The sequence below is a fragment of the Crotalus tigris genome, unplaced genomic scaffold (genome assembly GCF_016545835.1).
Source record: "Crotalus tigris isolate CLP2741 ecotype Arizona unplaced genomic scaffold, ASM1654583v1 scf7180000017764.6130737, whole genome shotgun sequence".
Taxonomy (NCBI): domain Eukaryota; kingdom Metazoa; phylum Chordata; class Lepidosauria; order Squamata; family Viperidae; genus Crotalus; species Crotalus tigris.
Window position 1 is genome coordinate 1,492,602 of NW_024096618.1, and position 18,860 is coordinate 1,511,461.

General features: G+C 39.8%; 1 protein-coding gene across 3 annotated transcripts; it reads right to left on the reverse strand.

Moving 5' to 3' along the window:
* Positions 1-1,444: 1,444 nt before the first annotated feature.
* On the reverse strand, positions 1,445-18,720 carry LOC120306952 (MLX-interacting protein-like). Of its 3 annotated transcripts, XM_039341038.1 has the most exons (17): positions 16,892-18,719; positions 14,501-14,607; positions 14,096-14,178; positions 13,744-13,833; positions 12,986-13,027; positions 12,671-12,824; positions 10,884-10,979; positions 8,641-8,678; positions 7,281-7,713; positions 4,563-4,606; positions 4,277-4,382; positions 4,069-4,145; positions 3,627-3,743; positions 3,383-3,510; positions 3,158-3,281; positions 2,881-3,010; positions 1,445-2,144 (listed from the first exon to the last, which is right to left on the reverse strand). In XM_039341038.1, the coding sequence occupies exons 1-17, from the start codon at positions 17,245-17,247 to the stop codon at positions 2,026-2,028; spliced, it is 2,244 nt and encodes a 747-aa protein (XP_039196972.1). In that variant the 5' UTR covers positions 17,248-18,719; the 3' UTR covers positions 1,445-2,025. The 3 variants fall into 3 exon arrangements, with proteins under 3 accessions (XP_039196972.1, XP_039196973.1, XP_039196974.1); XM_039341039.1 differs by lacking the exon at positions 3,627-3,743 and having other exon boundaries at positions 16,892-18,720; XM_039341040.1 differs by lacking the exon at positions 2,881-3,010 and having other exon boundaries at positions 3,197-3,281.
* Between the last annotated feature and the right edge of the window lie 140 nt (positions 18,721-18,860).

Here is an 18,860-nt window from a genome sequence, read left to right on the forward strand (position 1 = left end):
AGGGGTAGGCAACCTTGGCTTTTTTTATGACTCATGGACTTCAACTCCCAGAATTCCTGAGCCAGCATGGTTGAGTTGAAGTCCACGAGTCATAAAAAAGCCAAGGTTGCCTACCCCTTCACTACACCAAACTGGCGGTGATATCTTAAATTCCTCCTCCAAACATGAATGAAGGAGAATACAAATGGGCTACAGATCATATGACAACATGTATTAAAGAACAAGGAATATTTCAGTTCGTAATGAATTTTGCATATTTCTGCTTCCACAAAAATGTTGGACAATGGAATGTTATATTTTCACTAAATCTCTAAATCAACGGTTGTCTTTTTAAAATCAGTTTTCACTTTAGACCTGAGCATCACTTTGAGATGGTGGTAGATGTCCTAATGCCTATAAGCACCACATTGCCAATCCCTGCACCATACAATTATGCAATAGATATGGTCAATTTATTGTTCAGTTTTCACTTTTTATCAATATCAGCTGGCTTAAAGGCAGGAACAATTATAAGGACATAAGACTAATTTGCATGCTATCAGATAGAATAGATACCAACAGAATCTGAATACTTTGCTATGCGATGTCCTGATGTATGCTCTCTACAATGTCTTTACACTTTACACCAAGATGTAACTCCTTTAATCAAATGAGTATATTCCTTAAGGGAAGTTGTCTCCCATTTGATAATTTCACATAGAGGCAGCAGCATTGTGAAACGTTGTCCCTGGTAATGGATTCGGTATGCCATTATCTTCGAGAACATTTATTATTGAAACATTTATATAAAAAAGCTGTGCTACAAGACAGTATTTTAGAAAAGTTCCCTACACTTCCCAGGTATCTGAATTGCTGTATGGAAAGCATTAGTTGTAGTGTGTAAAATAATTAGGCAATAGTTGTATTTTCAGAACTAAGCAAAACTCTCCTTTGAACAAAGGGCACAGGATTGCACTGAAAATAACTCTGCTTCATCAAGTGATTGCTTTATTAAGAACCTGCTCATGTTCTTCAGAGGTTAGATATTTAGTTTTGATCTAAATATCGAGATATGATCTTTGGAGGTAGACAACCCCAAAGTAAACATCTTTGCTGGAAACCAGGTTCCATCCTCCTTAAGAAATTCAGGGCATGTCCAGAAAACGGTAGCTCTGCATAAAATGTCTGATCAGGAATGAAAGAGGTAAATTAGGCAAAGTGTATGTCAGCAACCATCCATGTGAAGCCTGCAATCAGCCTGTAGGACACCCAGTTTTTCAAGGCACGACCAGACCGGCAAGCAGGACGGTAGTCCATGAGTTATGACCAACATTTCCATCGCTAAGTGAGACAATTGTTAATTGAGTTTTGCCCCTTTTATAACCTTTCTTGGCACAGTTGAATGAATCACTGCAGTCCTTAAATTAGTAACAACAGCTGTTAAGTGAAGCTGACTTCCCCATTGACTTTGCTTGTCAAGTTGAAAAAAGGTAACCCTATGACCCTGGGACACTGCAACCCTCATAAATAGGAGTCAGCTGCCAAGTGGCTGAATGTTGATCACATGACCATTGGGATGCTGCAATGGTCATGCGAAAAATGATCATCGTAACTTTGCTCATTAAACAGATGGTTGTAAGTCAAGGACTACCTGTAATTAAGCACTCACATCAGGGACTGCCAGCCATAAACTTTCACATTTTGTGAGAAACTGAATCACGTTAAGTATCCTTACTGCCCCCTGGTGGGAAAACTGTGGAAATGGAGACCCACACTCTTCCCAGTTCTATAAAAATCTTGAAAGCCATGCCTGATGACTCCTTTCTACAATTGTAACTCCATACCTTGTCCAGTTCCCTCTACTCTTCCACTGTTCTGCCATGATAACCAGCACCAAAGGTGGTCCCCAGAGATTCCCTGCTGTGGAATAGCTAGCACCAATATTGTTACAATGTCCTTATTTCCATGATGAAGGGATTTCCTGAGTTAGAGGTTCTTATTCTGGATTCCTAGCAACCTCTGGGGGAAGGAAGCCAGATTTTCGTCCTAGTTGTTGCTCTTGCTCTGTGGAGAAGATACTGCCCGTAGAGCTTGTCCAGGCAGATGGCTTGGCTGAGTCAATATGGATGTGATTTTGCTCAGCTGCAGAAGAGAGCCAGAGATAGCTACAAAAAGGAAAAATAAACAAAAAACCCCAAAGTATTAATAAGAAATTAAGCTAGGTGCCTTTTCCTAATCCCTAGAAATGTGATCCTTGTGACTTGAGATGGAACAAAAGCCATAAGTAATATATGCTTTCCTTGCATAGCCATTATCTTGTGATAATTCTTGCCTTTCCTCTGCTCCAAATCTAGACATGGTTGTGCAGTTTTCATTCTCCTATTTTACACTTACATTTTGAGCTACATATTATGCTAGCAAAATCACAATAGGCAAGTTATAGAATTAAGATAAATCTTCCAATTCCTCCTTTCATTTTTTTCATGTCATACTAAGAAGAATTTAAAAAAACGTACATGGCTGCCTATCTCACATAATAACCCAAGGTGGTTCATAACAATCAATTAAAAAAAAACAATTGGCTGAAATAAAAGCAGAACAACCTTCACACTAGGGGCCAGAACAACCAAATATTTGACCACCTGACTCAACCCCACCCTAGCCCAATGATTGAAAGAGCCGCATCTTCATAGTCTTCTGAAGGCTAAAAGGGCAGGGGTAGCGCTTAAGATGCTATGTTTATTTCATGCTCTGAAGCAAAGGTACTCAAAGTCCTGTCTTAGATCAAGACCCACATAGGACCCTGGAATATTTCCTAGGTACTCGTTTGAAAAAAATCTGCCTGGACTCTTCAGCTTTCCTCACAATTCTAATTCGTCCTACCCAACTGTCAAACCATACCAGGGCGCAAGATGGGTAATGTGCAGTGCTGCTCCAACCAGTTCATCACTGATTGGCAGAAATCCTTGATGCTGCCCGTGTTCACCATTCTGGTATAGCTCTCAAACAGTGGCTTAATTATAATACTGAACTGCAAGTTGAAAAGAGTTAAGGATTCATTATAATCAACTTTTCTCATTTTAAATGTTGCTGAGGCAAATACATCAGATTTTATGCCCCCAATTTGTTCCTTTGCAGTAACCAAATAAACCCCACTTTGTTAGTTCCTAATGGATACAATCCAAAAACGCCAGTCCTCTAATGTGCGCTGACGTACATATTCTTCATAGAGTTCAGAAGCCTGATTTGATTGTGGAGGTAATACAGGAGCTCCACTAGGTGGAAGTTGGCGCTGGAATTTACTGCAAAAGAAAAGAAAAGAAAAAGTACAACTCAACAATATAAATTTCCTTTACTCAGATCAAGGGATAGCTCAACCATTCAGACCTACTATTCAACTTACTCAATGGCAGTGCTCAACTCTTCAATTTCTCCACGCAGTCTTTCTACCATTTCCTGATTTTGTCGGCGTTCTTGCTGTAGTCTTCCTACATATGCCACACTTTTCTGCAAGAGCAGCGCTTTGCTGAGCTGAGAATACATAAGGTTGAAGAGAACAAGGGAAGACAATTCCAAGAGGATCACAGGAGAAATGGGAAAGACAAAATAAATACTAACCTTCTTTCTTACAGGGAAAAGATATGTACCTTAGTGCTGGTTTGATCAGATCCTGACAGTACTAGACTGGCAAGAGTGTTAAAGCCTGAGCTAATGATCATACGACGGGCACAGTCAGCAGAAGTAAAACTTGATCGGCAGCTTCCCTGCAAGGGACAATTACATTCTGACAATTCTTAGCTTTGCAATTCATTCAGTTGGGATACACAAGATAAACCATTGTTTTTGATCTGCAGAAGACACATGGTACGGGAGGGTGGGATATGTGGGTGGAATCAGATGAGATTAATATATTTATTTAGTCAAAAAGAAGATGACTGAATTTAAGACAATTATCTTCACCCCAGGTGATTATAAATAATATTGCCACTTCCACTACCATATTCTAACTGATTCTGATACTCTTCAGATTTAAAAAACAACTTAGAAGAAATACGATCTTCCTTTCATATACAGTAGTGATCTTCTTACCTGAACAGGATTATGTTTGTATTTTTCCTGGTGACTACACAGATTCTTCTCCTTGACTATCTTCTGGTTTGAGGAACCTGGAACAATTTCCAAAATATAGGGGTAAATGGGCTTATATCCTGTTTTCATCAAAATATAATATATAGACTAAAGTAGAGGAATAAATGAGACAGAATATGTGAAATGACTCCATGCCTAGCATGTTTACCAATATCAAGCAAGGCAGCAGCTGAGACAGGCACTGGTGAAGGCTCCTTTGTAATGGAGACTGACCTCAGTAGGACATCAGCTGAGAGATTTGAGTTGCCACAAATCTGTGGGAGATGATAAAAAAAAGAGTTATCTGATAGGGATCAAAAGAAATTATGAAGAATAAATTGTGCATATCAATCCAAGAAGACATAAATTAGGCTATTTATTGAAAGGCCTCCAGCACAGAAGGTGGCAAAATCATCTTACCCTTTTCAGAAGATGATAAAAGAGAACATCCTTACCTGAGCAGATTTTGTAACTGGAGTGAGGGCCAGTGGGACAGGACCTAGAAATGAAAGAAAGAGGGGTTTTTTCCCCTCATTTCTGTTTCCAAGATGTCTCTATGGATCCCCATTAGAAATCTTGGCCGACTAATAAGCCCTACCAGGAAAAGAACACTGAATTCTCCAGTAAACTACATTAGTTAGTTAGCGAGCCAGTCTTCTCAAGTAAATCCCACTTACCTTATCTAGAAATTAAAGCCACCAGCTGCTACTTAAAATGATGGGTATCACACTCAGAATGGCAACTAATATCAAAAATCCAAGTAAACCAGGCCATGTCACAACCATTGTCTAAAATGTTGGTTTGTATTACTCAGCTTGAAAACTATTCCTTAGAGTCTATCCATAGCTGTACATTTAATAACTGCAGAGTAGAAAAAGGAGTTCCAGAATTAAATTTTTGCCTTTGTTATTTTTTTAGTAGAATATGCACACTGAATACGAGTATGAGCTTTGCATTTCAATTAGCACATTTCACTATTACTTCAATTTGGGAATTAAGGAAATCTTTTTAAAAAGTGATTATGTAGATCTTAAAATTTCTGAATGGACTTTAAATGGTTCAGTCTGTTTCATGCAAAAATAAATTGGAAAAACATAACCAAGAAAAGCAGTGTTGGACAGCCTACAGCTGTCATGCTTTTACATTAAGTAACTTCTAAAATTGTAATCGAAAACAATCTGCTCTTTCTTTTATACATATACATTTATATGTATACTGTGTTCTTAAATTTACATTTAAACTAAAATAGAAAAACCAATAAAGAGCTCTTAACACCCATTATTTATGACTACAGACTAAAATCCTAAATCTACTGAAGCCAATGCTCCCTGAGCTACAGATTATTACATAATCTTCTAGTAGTGCAAATACAAAAAAACGTTTATATACTTCTAAAGCTCTTGTGTCTGTAACATTTAACTGGATGAAATTGTGCACCATAGGGCAAAACCTTTTCAATCAAGATTCCTCAAAAAGAGCTAACATAGAATGCGTTCAAAATCTGGAACCCATGATTCCCGTGAAATTGAAGTTTGGCAAATTTTATAAAACATGACATGAAAATTATTATAAAGTAATTTATGATAGGGGTCCCCAATCCCCGGTGGACCAGTACTGGGCTGCGGCATGTCCACCCAAACAAGCAAAGCCCCATCCGTGGGATGCAGGCAGCACATAAACCCACGCACTCTCCAGTCCGTGGAAAAACCTTTCTCCACGAAACCGGTCCCTGGTGCCCAAAAGGTTGGGGACCTCTGGTTTATGACATATTACAAAATATCATAAAACATTTCATGTGGTCAACTGCACAGGAAATGTTTGATTGTGCTATACAGTTCAACATGGGGCTACTTTCGGGGCAGATGCATCTCTGAATATCTCCCTGAATTTTTAAGAACTTTTCCAGTACATTAAAAACTCTGCCATTGTTGAAAGCATTGATGTATCTGATAAGGAAATATTTTCTGAAACAATGACAACAATGGGTTGTCTAGAATTCTATAAATCAGTGGTTCTCAAACTTTTTAATGCCGCGACCCCAACCGGTCGTAAGTTGAGGACTACCCAACCAGTTGTAAGTAGAGGACTACCCAACCGGTTGTAAGTCGAGGACTTTCCCTGCCCGGGAGCGCTGTGCATGCGTGGTGCTGCCCCGTGCCGGCCGAGGCGTAGCTGGCAAACAGCAGAGACGGCGCAGGTCGACCACCGGCTGGCCCAGCCCAAGGGAGGTAAGGCACCCGCCGGGCCCCACGCGCGCCAGCAACCCTCCCTGCGCCTGCTGGCCTCCCACCTCCCACCCCGGCCTCTTTTACTTTTACTTACATTTTTAGTAGTTGCTCAGCAGGGAGGGGTGGAAACTTCCAGACAGCTCGCCTTCGCTGCAGACAACTTGCAGCACCTTTTGCAGAATGGGACTTTTGGCAGGCTCAGCAGGGCAGAGACAGCCTGGACAATTCCTATTGGCTTTTGAAAGCCAATAGAATTAGACTCTATTCAAGAGAGTCTATTCTATTGGCTTTCAAAAGCCAATAGAATAAAAGGGAGTAGCACAGCCAAGGAAAAGGGGAAAAAAATGGCGGACTGCATTGTTTGGTGACCCCCGTGAAATGGTCGTTCGACCCCAAATGGGGTCCTGACCCACAGGTTGAGAACCACTGCTATAAATGTATGTTTCATTCTCCTTTTGTTTGAATTAATTGATAAGAACAAAACTAACTTCTCTAGTTATGAAAATGAGGTACACCAAAACATATAGCTAGAAAGACTTTTAAAAATGTAAATCTTTTCCAAGCTTCATCAATGTTAGCAAAGATGAAGAAGTTCAACTGATGATAGTCTGAAAAATCAAATGTCTACCCAGGAGTGCTCACGTGTGTCAAAAAAGGCAAGATGGCAACTATGTCCTTGTGATTGAAGTCCTGCTACTATGTTATATGCATTGCACCTTGACCTGTTTAAAAAGGGATAGGGCACTAACTGAATGGTTGTGGCCAGAATTTTTTTTTTTTGCTGTTTCCGCCCCCCCCCCCAAATACCTAGTGACTGCTGTAAAACTAAGGTAAGTGCACAATTCCCAGTATTACTTAAAATACAAAAAGCAGAAGTCCAAAGAAAGCTTAACTACACTCAGCCCCATTTCTCCTCTCTATGAAGCCCAGTTTAGGAGTACGTACCAGTTGTAGGTAGTGGAGTGAAGGAAGCCTGGGGTGTTGCTGGCTGATGATGAGTAGGAGAAGGTGCTGGAGCAATCCGCTGAAGCTGCCTGACCCCTCCACCCTTGGATGAGGAACCACAGTTTGGCATAACAAAAGGTTCCCCAGAAGGGGATGGCAAGGTCTTTTCCAATCCAGTGTTAGTAACAACAGAAAATACAAATGTGGTTTGTGGCTGAAGATGCAAGATAGGAGGGGCAGGTGGAGGGCTGATCCTTGGTGGAGAGGTGGGGAAGAATGGCAAGAAGATCTGCTGTCCAGTCAAAGGTGTAGGCAGCTCTACATCCAGAATTGGGTCTCCCAATGGTGGGAGCTCCTTAGCATGAGAGGCAACAGAAGGCAAATCGGAGGCGTCCTGGTGTAAGGCAGTAGCATCTGGCAGAGGTGCAGGAACCTAGGGAAGGTTAAGGAAATGTCAGCTCTTATACAGAAAATTTTTTAAGGAAGGGTGGGAGGGAAAGATAAATTACAGGTAGACCTTGCTTAATGACCATTCAAATTAACAATGGCCTTGGAAAAGGTGCTTTATAGCCTGTAAAGCACTTCTGAACACACACACACACACACACACACACACACACACACACACACACACACACACACCGTGGTCATGTGATGACATTCTGGGTGCTTTGCAACTTATTCATACTTATCACTGGTTACCCAGTGTCCTGCAATCAGAAAATCAATGGGAAAGCCAACAGGGAAAGTTGCAAGCTGCTGTTTCCACCTGCTGAGAGGACTTAAGTGAGATGTCACATGATTGCTTCGCTCAATGAACACGATCCCAATATTCCCAACTGTTAAGCGATCTCCAAAGGGAGAGGCAGGGAGACAGGATTTTAATACGTAAAAGCTCCCTGCTTCTCAGTGCTTGTGCATGGATTTTAATATGCTAAAATCTTTGTTTCCCTGCCTGTAATTTCTGATTCAAATTCGTAAATAGGCACAGCACACTCTTTGTAGTAATTGTAGTAGCTATAAAAATAATAATAATAAATTATATATTTATTATTATTATAATAAAACATAATAATAAATTATATATATATTTTTATGTATGGTTTAGTCTACCTTATACAGAAATATACTAGAGAAATATAATCCAGAAAATCAAATAATGGGTTGAAACAGTTATCTGAGCATTGGGCTGGGCTGGGCTGGGCTGGGCTGGGCTATACTTTTCAAATTGCAGTTTTCACTCCCTGTAACGTTAAGTGTCTTCTAACAGAAAATAATAATCCTTCCCACTTTATGTATATGGAACTAAGTGCTACTGTAGCTACTGTAATAAGTGACTGGATATACTGCTTCTCCTTACCTGGAATATAGGCTGAGGACGACAAGAAGTAATAAATTCTGTGAAAAGAAAGTAGCATAAATAACATGGAGGAGTCAATGAGTAACAAAAATGAGGATTGGCTGATAAACTCAATCAATTAAGCAAATAACCATTAGGATTTTTTCTCAGTTAGTGATATTTAAAAACAATCATAGACAGGAAGATAATATGGGGTTGCAACCTGAGGAAAGAAAAAGCAACTTATAAATTTTGCCAGATTACATCATATAATAGTTATCACAGATAGAAATTAAATAAGTGTGTGTGTGTGTGTGTGTTGTGTGTCCCTGCACACATATGCAGGGACTAGATCAGTGGTTCTCAACCTGTGGGTCGGGACCCCATTTGGGGTCGAACGACCATTTCACGGGGGTCGCCAAACAAGGCTGTCCGCCATTTTTTTCCCCTTTTCTTTGGCCATGCCCCTGGCACCCGGTGATGTATAAGTGGTTGGGGATCACCACAACATGGGGAACTATATTATGGGGTCGCGGCATTAGAAAGGTTGAGAACCACTGGACTAGATAGATTGTAGAATGCAAGTCGTCATATATCTACACATTAATCTTCATCCAAGTATATCTGATAGTAAACATATTAACATTAGTCACAATCTTTAAATTTTAATAGGAAGAATGGACCAATTTTCATAACGGGAGTATCGTATCGTGGTATTACTTTTTCCAAATTTCCATAAAGTGGACAATAGTGATTTGCATTAGATTTTAAATTATTAGCATTAGATTCTGAATTGTAGATGGAAACAACTCTATTCAGATTACCTTTTCTGATACTGTTTGTTGAAATAGATAAAATGTAAAGTCAATCTCATGTTGAGCTTGATTCCTGATGACTACATAGACAGATCTATCTTGTTTGCTTGGTAGCAATATGGAAATGGTTTCCAGGATGTTTTTCAACCTTCCAGTCTAGTCTATAGCTCCAATATTCCTTGGTGGTCTCCTATCCAAGTACCAGCCAAAAAGCCAGAACAGAAATGGAAGAAGAAGCATGACTGAATGTCTATAGATCATGAATGATGAAAGGAGATCATAGCCAGGCAGCCTTTTAAATAGTCTTGACAAAGGTAAGGAAACAAATGAAAGAAAAAGACAGACAGAAGGAAAGACCAATTTAGGCTCCAGGACCATAGTAGTAGAATACTGTACAGCACATTCACCAGAGAAACAGTGGTTGATCAATGGTTAGTACAAGATGGAACATGTATATTAACTAAATCAAAAGCTGTCATCCAAGGTTCAACTAGTGAATATTCGGTGCTTTATGCTTTTTCACTTTTCACTCCGAGTTGACTAATTGAATTAATTCCTCTATTGATTTATTAATCCTGCTATGAAAACCCATTTGCAGAAACAGATGGATCAAGTGGGATTAAATTCGAGTGCTACAATATAAAATATATTCATCTGGGATTCAGACGAGACATTGGTGCTGTTTTCTAGCATAACCCTTTCAATTTCTATTCTCCCTGGTTTCCGCCTACCCACTCAATCAAGAAACTGATTTTCCTCCATCTTTTATTTTTATTTATTCTGCAAAACACAAATGTTTTTGTCAAGTCTGTTGTTCCTTCAGCCTTGAGCATAGATGTTATATTAAAAGAGAACCTCAGCACTTATGAGAGTGAAATCACCACTATTATATAGGATGCTGAAAAAGGTTTATTTTCATTTATTCACTTACAGTAACAGATTGGCACACTTGTAGAATCTTAGCAGGAGGGAGGATTTTGTCCGAGCAAAACTCTGCTCTTATTTCTTGCAACTTAGGCTATCTGTGTTCATTAGCTATACCTCTGAGCCAATGTACAGTAATCAATGGTTCTAATACTATTTACTGTTGAGGTCAAAAACCAACCTTTCATAATCTGGGGATTAATTTGAGGCTTTTGAAAATAAGTCAGTAATCTCATTTTCTCCCAAAGCATGAGATTTAGATACTTTGCATTTTGAGATTGTAAAAACATTTTCCCACTGAAATAGACATTAAATAATGGAAACAGATCCGGGGAGTCCAGCAACAAATTCCCATGCTGTACACTTTCTGGAATACATATGTGAAATTTTTAAAAACATAGCCTTGAACTGACCCTAGGAAACTATGCAAAGCTCATTTAAAAAATATACATATTTTGTCTATAGGGTGCTCCACCAGATCACATAATTCAACTTAGTTATATAAAATTGGGGAATTTCTGTTACCCTGAATAGGATCCAAAGTGTTCACAAATTCTTCTCCAAAATTGGGGTGAAGTTGGGTCAGAGTAGGCTGGATCATGTCAGCATTACCCTGGTGAGCTGAAGACATAAAATAAGGAGTGCTACAATTCACTATTCATTTTAGTTATTTATTAAACTAATTTATATCATCACTGAACTCACAACACGGTGACGCTGGGCAGCTTACAGCATTAAAAATCCACAATGTAAAACTCTTAAAATGCCACCTTCTCCGCCACGACAACAACCAATACAATTACTCTAGCCACTTGACAATCCATACAATTAGTCTAGTCACTGGCCACTCCATAGCAGTCTGAGGCTCCCAGGCTCCCTGACAGAACCTTGTCTTCAGGGTCTTCCAGAAAGGTGAGAGGACTATTTTATCTCTGGGGGAATGACATTCCATAGAGAGAGGGCCACCACCGAGGCAACCCTTTTTCTTGGTTCCACCAGATGTACTTCCCTAATTAATAGATGGGACCTGCAACATACCCTGCTTCCTGTTCTGGTAGACCAGGCAGATATAATTGGGGAGATGCAGTCTTTCAAATAAACTGGCTCCAAGCTCTGTATGGCTTTAAAGGTTATAAGCAGCACCTTGAATTGAACCCAGAAGCAAATTGGCAAACAATGCAGATCCTGTAAGACATGATGCATGCATGAATCTAGGCTTGTGTAAAACTATGTGAGCTGCCACATTTTGAACCAAGAAGCTTCTGGATACTCTTCAAGAGCAGCCCTTGTAGACTGCATTACAATAGTCCAAACAGGATCTGGGTGACTCTGTGAAGGGCATTTTGGTCCCAGAATGGGCGTTAACTGGTACACAAGGAACAGGCTCTCCTGGCCACTACTGCCACTTCCTCAAGCAGGGGTTGCTAGTCCAGGAGCACTCCAGATTATGCACCAGGTTTGTCCGGGGCAGCGCTGACTCCATTCTTGACGATAGATGATAATTCTCCAAAACCCAAGGAGCCCCAAACCCAAAGCCACTCCATCTTGCCAAGGTTCAATTTTGGCCTGTTGTTCCCCATCCCTACCTCAACAGCCTCCAGGGACCAGGAAAGGGTAGTTGCAGCATATAACTCAACAAAGGCAGAGAGGTACAACGGACTATTATCATCGTTTTGATTATATCTTTCCCCTTGGTAATGGATGACTTCCCTCAATGGTTTCATGAAGATGTTAAACAGGAGCAGAGAGAGCACTGATCCTTGCATTATCTTTGCAAAACTGGGGCTAAGGATTGGACCTCTTGCTCTCAATCAACACCAACTGAAAATGACCTGGGAGAAAGGAAGTGAACTCAGACAACACAATGCCCCCTACTCCCAACCTCTGAAGCCATTCCAGAAGAATATCATGGTCAATGATATAGAAAGCCACTCAAGAGATCATGTAGAACAGGGATGGAAGTACTACACTCATCCTGCTCTCGCCAGATAAACCAATGACATTTGTGTCCCATATTTGGGCCTGAATCCTTATTGAAGAGGATCCAGATACTGTTTCATGCTGGATCCTCTGGAGGTGCCACTTGATCACCTTCTCAACAACTTTCCCCCAAAAGGGAAGGTTGGAGAGAAGACAAAAATTTATAGCTAAATTTACAACTTTTATAGCTAAATAGCATGTACCATACACAGTCTTTACAAGTCAGCAACTAACTCCTATATGGAAGCCCTTGGAAAGCTCTCTGCACTTGGGCATAAGGAAAAAGTTTCACTACAAAACCATTGTATAAAGGGCGTAAAGTGACTTCTCACCAAGACCACGTAAATTGGGACCACCATAAGGGTTGCGGCTGGAGACCATGGTGTCCAGAAGTACATCCAGATCATGTAAGGGATCAAGCTCCATAGGTCCTCCACTTGCTGTTTCATTGCTGAATTCTACCTCCGAAACTGCATCAGACACCTCCTGCACAAAATAGGGAGGGAAACCGCATATGTTCCAGCAAAGGATTGAGGAAGTGGAAGCCTGGAATACTCAATGGTTGTTATTCTAAGTATTCCAGTTTCAGACTCTGCCACAGGGAGAAGGGAATAGGGACAGGGAATCTTTGAATATTAAAATAGCACCTGACTAGGATCACAGATTGGTTTGTCAAACTTCTTCTGCTCCTAAAACAAAAAGACAGGATGGTTTGGATTAGAACACGTTTCTGAGATATTCACTAGCAAAGGAAATTTTAATTTATTCATTAAAAGAAATACAAAGCATTAGAGAACCTTGTAAGCAACCGTAAATATTAATGATTATTGTATATCTTATTCAAATGGCAAAAAGTCAAAAGTATGAATTACTTCAGATGGAGAAAAAGTCTTTGGTCTCAGGTACCTGACAAACTCAGATAAAAGATAAAAGAGCCCCTCTCTGAGGAAGATGGATAGTTTAGAAATATGAAATATAAATAAAATATAAAAATAAAAGGATAATCATCTGGTATATCTAATACTAGGTCCCATGATTGGGAACTGCAATAATAAAATTTCTCAGTTATGAAAAGCTACTAAAAATTCTAGCCAAACACACTATACAAAATGCCTATAAATGTTGGTGAAAATGTGCAGAAATTCTGTAGAGGCACTTGCATAGAGCCCTTTTGTCCTCATCATGTTTTAAATCTTGTACACGCAAGCAGAATATGTACAGAGGGTTAAATTGTTTTAGGATAGAATTAGACTCTTGTTTGCCACAGCACCAACACAGAGGACAGCAAGATAAAGAATATCATCTGGAGATGGAAGATTTCAATACAGTACTATATTCCCGCTATTTTATCACACTAATATTATGTGTTATTCAAAAGGCTTTACTTGCTTGAGAAGAAACTTACCCGAATATGGAAGAATGTCCTCCATTTATGATATTCCCTAATAACAACCCCAACCTGGCGTTTCCAATACTTTCCTTCCATGATGACAGCCTAACAAATAAATAAAGATATAGAAGTTAAATAAAAATAAAAGTAAAGAAATAGAATCTGGTATTTATGGAATAGAATATTTATAGTTCAGTATTGGAGTGTAGGGTCCATATTGCTCTCTGAGGTTGGTGATTTTCTTGCAGATGTTCCTTTACCAAACTAGGTAACATCATCATTGTACTGCTGCTGCTGCTGCTGCTGATGACGACGACAACAACAACAACAACAATAATAATAATAATGTCATAAAAGCCTTAATCACCTCAGGCTTGCGATGCTGATCTATGTCACTACACTCTAGGGGAGTCACAAAACTGCACACAGGATTCTGCCTCTTCTCCACATCTGTGTACAAAATGAAACAGAAACAGAACTCTGAATGCAATTGCCACTTCAGAGGCAGACAAATGTATTTTTTGACTGACTGACTGACTGACTGAAAGCTACCACAAATTGTACATTCACAAACAGGAAGGCAATGTTCATGGGCTTTACAACCAGACAGAACAGACTATGTGATGTTCAGCAGTACATGCTATTACTTGCAGCTCATAATAGTGCACAGAAAATAGTCTTTCGCTACAGAATTCATCAAGAACATAGACTTCTTACGGAAAGAAGATGCCTTGGGAATAAACTTCTGAATTTACCCTGTTCCAGTACTCACACTGTAGATACCATGCCCTCCAAATAGCATTATTGAGCCGAATCTTGTCACGCTGCAGCAATTTCAGCCCCTTGAAGGTTTTCCATTTGGGAGATACAATTTTTCCACTAAAAATAAAAAAGAATCCAATGAAACTTCGGTAACATCTGGTATATCTGGATTAAGGAAACACTAAATAAGTCAAGCTAAAAATGATCAAGAAAGAAAAATGAACAGGAATACTAGCTCAAAGACTTGACAATATAGATACAAATATTCCTACATTGTGCCGATAAAAGGAGAAAATAAAAGAATTCAAAATAGAGTAATAAAATTAATACAATTATTTATCTTTTTCGAAGACTGGCTAATGTGCAAGGTTTCTTTGAAACCTAGTATCTGATCTCTGGTTTCCCTTCCCCATTAGATTTTAGGGCAAACTTAAGGAGATGGATGAACAGGCACACAACAGCAGATTAATTCATGCAGAAAATATCCAGAGACAATTAACTGTAAGTAACTATGCTGGTCTCAAGATCAACTTTGTGACTATTGAATTAATCTTAAAACAACAATATATCATACACTTTTTTTAAGCAAAATGCATAATACATTTTAGCCACTCTGTAAAATACCATATAGCTAATACAATAATTTGTATATGTGTTTACCTTTATCTTATTTTAACTAACTGCTATTGTAGAATTCCAGGTGTAATGTAGTGAGTAATGGATAAGTATTTCTAGCCATATATATATATATACACACACACACTATGAGGACATTCCAAAACACACACAACAGAATGATTTGTGATGTGTTATCAATATTTCCAAATGAAAAAAAGTATTTATTTCTAATATAAATCAATTTTTAAATAATAATATGTTGAAAACTTTTTAGCAGTCGTGTACTGTAGATTACATTCTAACTATTTAATCTCACTAATTGTGCCACTCAAAAAAAATTATTGCTGGAAGTAATTAAAGGTCAATTTTCCCTCAAGAACTGAAAATGAAGCTAGTGGTCTGAATACTATTGATCAAGAGCAACACAACTTGATATCCTATCTTTATGAAAGTCATGTGATTGAACATAAACAAGCAATGTGAAGATTCATGTGCCCAGTGCAACATATCCTGACCAAAACCACTTTAAGTCTGGCATTTACTGAATAACTGTTCCGAAATCAAAGGACAGGTTGCTGTCTTGAGTATTTCCAAATTGAGTTTATAGATGCTTCTAGCCAAAGGTCTAAAATTGGTAATCAAAAGATATGTGATACTATCAGAAGTGTATTTTTGTTTTTCAACATTTTTGGGGTAGCAAGAAAAGTATGAAATATCAGGGAGACAGAGGAGATTTAAAAGTGGAAGAAGCTATTACCTCTCCTTTCTTCATAAAGCATTACGAAAGAGACAAAAATGAATGCACAATAGAAGCCTTGTACCAAAGCATTCAGAATCCTTTTTCTCCTTCGTTCCCCAACAATTCTTTGGACCAAGTCTAATCTAAGAATGGAGAACGCCAGTCTAAAACTCAGCTGGCAGATTAATCATCAATAGTTTTCCAATAAATAATACTGTTACAAAGGGCAATTATAAAAGATACTTTATCAACTGATTATATAAGCTCATATTACCAGTTTTATCCAGCAAGCTCAGGCACATAACAAATCAAGCTTACAACGAAACTACTGATCGGTAAACAGGTTTCTTCATTTAAACATATACATACTTTTTGCCCTGAAGTTTAATTCAAATGGCACGTTAGAAAATCACTTTTCTACCTCTCATGATTTTTGAGGCAATCCAGAACAGGTCGCACCTTTGCTCTAACTCTTAAAGTTGCTTCTAAGAGCCTTTATTTCAACTTGTGAAATGTCTGTGCTTTGTTCTGAAGTACTCTACACTCATATGGGATATTAACAGAGACGTCGAGCCTCCCTATTTGTGCGCAGGTTCTAGTGTAAGGAAGAAACAATGAAAAAGTCTCATTTGAGTCCAGGGTTTTAACTTAACATGGCCAGCCCCATTGTTAATTAGGGTAGAGCGTCTAGTGGTCTAAGGCAGTGTTTCCCAAACTTGACAATTTTAAGGCATGAGGGCTTCAACTCCCAGAATTCCACAGCCAGCAATGCTGGCTGTGGAATTCTGGGAGTTGAAGTCCACATGCCTTAAAATTGTCAAGTTTGGGAAACACTGGTCTAAGGCAACTTGGAAGGAAGGTATGTTGTCAAATACAACTTCAAAAACTCTTGAAGATTCAGATCTTGATTTCGGAAGCTCTGCAGCAATCCACATTCGTTGGGCCAGTCTTCTTGGCACTTTCCCTCCTGCCTGTCTTTTATAGCCAGGAACCACCAAGCGGGGCCCGCCTCCCTTCGTCCTTTGCTCACCGGGCCCTCCTCACCTGTAGGCCAGGGTCATGCATTCGAAGAGCTTGGTGAGGGAGGCGTCGATATTGAGCGCGCCGCTGCTGCGCGGCCCGTAGCGGTAGATCTGACAGGTGCCTTCGTTCACCGTGTCGAAGTCGTAGGGAGCCCTAAAACCAGGCTGGGCCGCACCTTCGGCTTTCCCCGCCGCAGCCTTCCCTAACGCCCCGGGTCCTCTGACTCGCTCGGCCGCGCAGCTTTGCAGGCCTAAACGAACGGCTCGCTCGGCCGAGCTGATGGCCTCTTCGGAACCGAGATCTGGATCGGGGTCCGACTCGGCGTGGGGTTCCGAGACCATGAAGTGGCCACTGTGGATTATTTGGGAGCGGGACATCGCTGCTGCTCCGGCGGCGCTCTTCCTTGTCCGGCTCCACTGAGAACATCGCTAGCGAGCCCAGAGTAACGCTACGGTCACCATGGCAACAAAGGACCCCCCCTCGAACTGGAACGGGGTAACTTCGGCTGCCAGAGCGCGGGGGGACTAAAGGAGAAGGGACCCTACCGAAGGACCGCCCGACGTCGGGCCCTACCGCAGGCTCCCATAGCAACAAGGGTATTCTGCGCATGTGTCCCTCAGTCGCACAGCATGACGGTTATTGTAGTTGTTTCAACATTCCTCAAGAGGGCATACCTCGCGTTCATGCGGTGGGATCAAGTGACAACTTTAAACTTTTAAAAAAATTATTAAGCTTGTTATGCCTCAGTTAAAAAAATTCTCTGCATTTTTAAGAGGAAGTGGGTTTAATGATGCAACGCTTGTACCCGAAATTAATAAAACACAAAGCCAGCTGGATAACTTTGGGCCAGTCAGTTTCAGCCTAATCCACCTCACAGGGCTGTTGTAGGGAAAATAGGTGTATTAGATATGTTATCTGTCTAAATTCACACAAGCACAATAACTTACTACTACATCTAGGTAAACAGTGAGATAATTGAAATGACCTGAATGATATTTGACATATACATGACGTCTTTCTCCTGTCCTGGCCATTTTTTACGAATAGCATCACTGTCTGATTTGGTGGCAGCAGTGCCTCAGATAGAAGGTCCTTACAGAAAGTGGTAAGGACAGCTGAGAAGATCATAGGAAGCTCGCCACCTGGTATTCAGGATGCTGCTTATAAGTGCTATGTACTTAAGAGTTCAAAGCCTTGTTAGCAACCCTACACACCCACTTCACGGTCTGTTTCTGTTGCTCTCCTCTGGGAGGTTTCTAAGTATTTCCAGGAGGACTACCAGATTTTGTAACAGCTTTGTTCCCTATGCCATCCATCTGGTAAACTTTCAAAATCATTTTTCTCTCCGTGTACATTTATATATCCAAACTAGACTGCATTGTTTCTCTGTGTCATAGAATATATGTAGGTATATGGCTATATGCAATTTTTTGGGTCATATTTATATAGTGCAATTGGAGGTGGTGACCCCCAGAGAGCCGAATGCAACAACATTTCATTTTAATGTATCAATTAGTGTACATTTAAAGTGACTATAGACAATATTCTGTTCTGTTCTATGCTATGCTATGCTATGCTATGCTATGCTATGCTATATCATTGGAATTGAAAATTGCCTCTACCCCACTGTAATGTAAATGGCAAATTACACTGGAGAACTATCATAAATCACAGGCTGTTAAACGCAAAAGTTTTCCAATGATGTGACTCTGGAATAACAACTTTTAAAGCATTTAAAAATTATTAAATGTGATTTATATGAAATAAGAGCTGAATAGTAACAAATATATATTAACTAAATAGTAAAGAACTGTATCAACTGATGCTTATTTTTGCTTCTGAATAAATGTTCTGGCACCATGCCTCGTCTGGTTTCTGTGGGCAGCTAATGCTTTTACGTGGGAGAGTTTTGCTTGTGACTTCTACCAGAAAGTTCCCACTCCAGGAATGAAGTTGATTATTGTACAAATGTGTCTGTACTTATCAGCAG

What these genes read in the sequence shown, in the direction of transcription:
- LOC120306952 (XM_039341038.1), bottom strand. Translation starts at nt 17,247, where the DNA reads ATGTCCCGCTCCCAAATAATCCACAGTGGCCACTTCATGGTCTCGGAA. An exon ending in ATCAGCATCGCAAGCCTGAG is followed by an intron (nt 13,834 to 14,095) that starts GTGATTAAGGCT and finishes TTTATTTGTTAG; the next exon opens with GCTGTCATCATGGAAGGAAA. An exon ending in GTCCTCAGCCTATATTCCAG is followed by an intron (nt 7,714 to 8,640) that starts GTAAGGAGAAGC and finishes AACCTTCCCTAG; the next exon opens with GTTCCTGCACCTCTGCCAGA.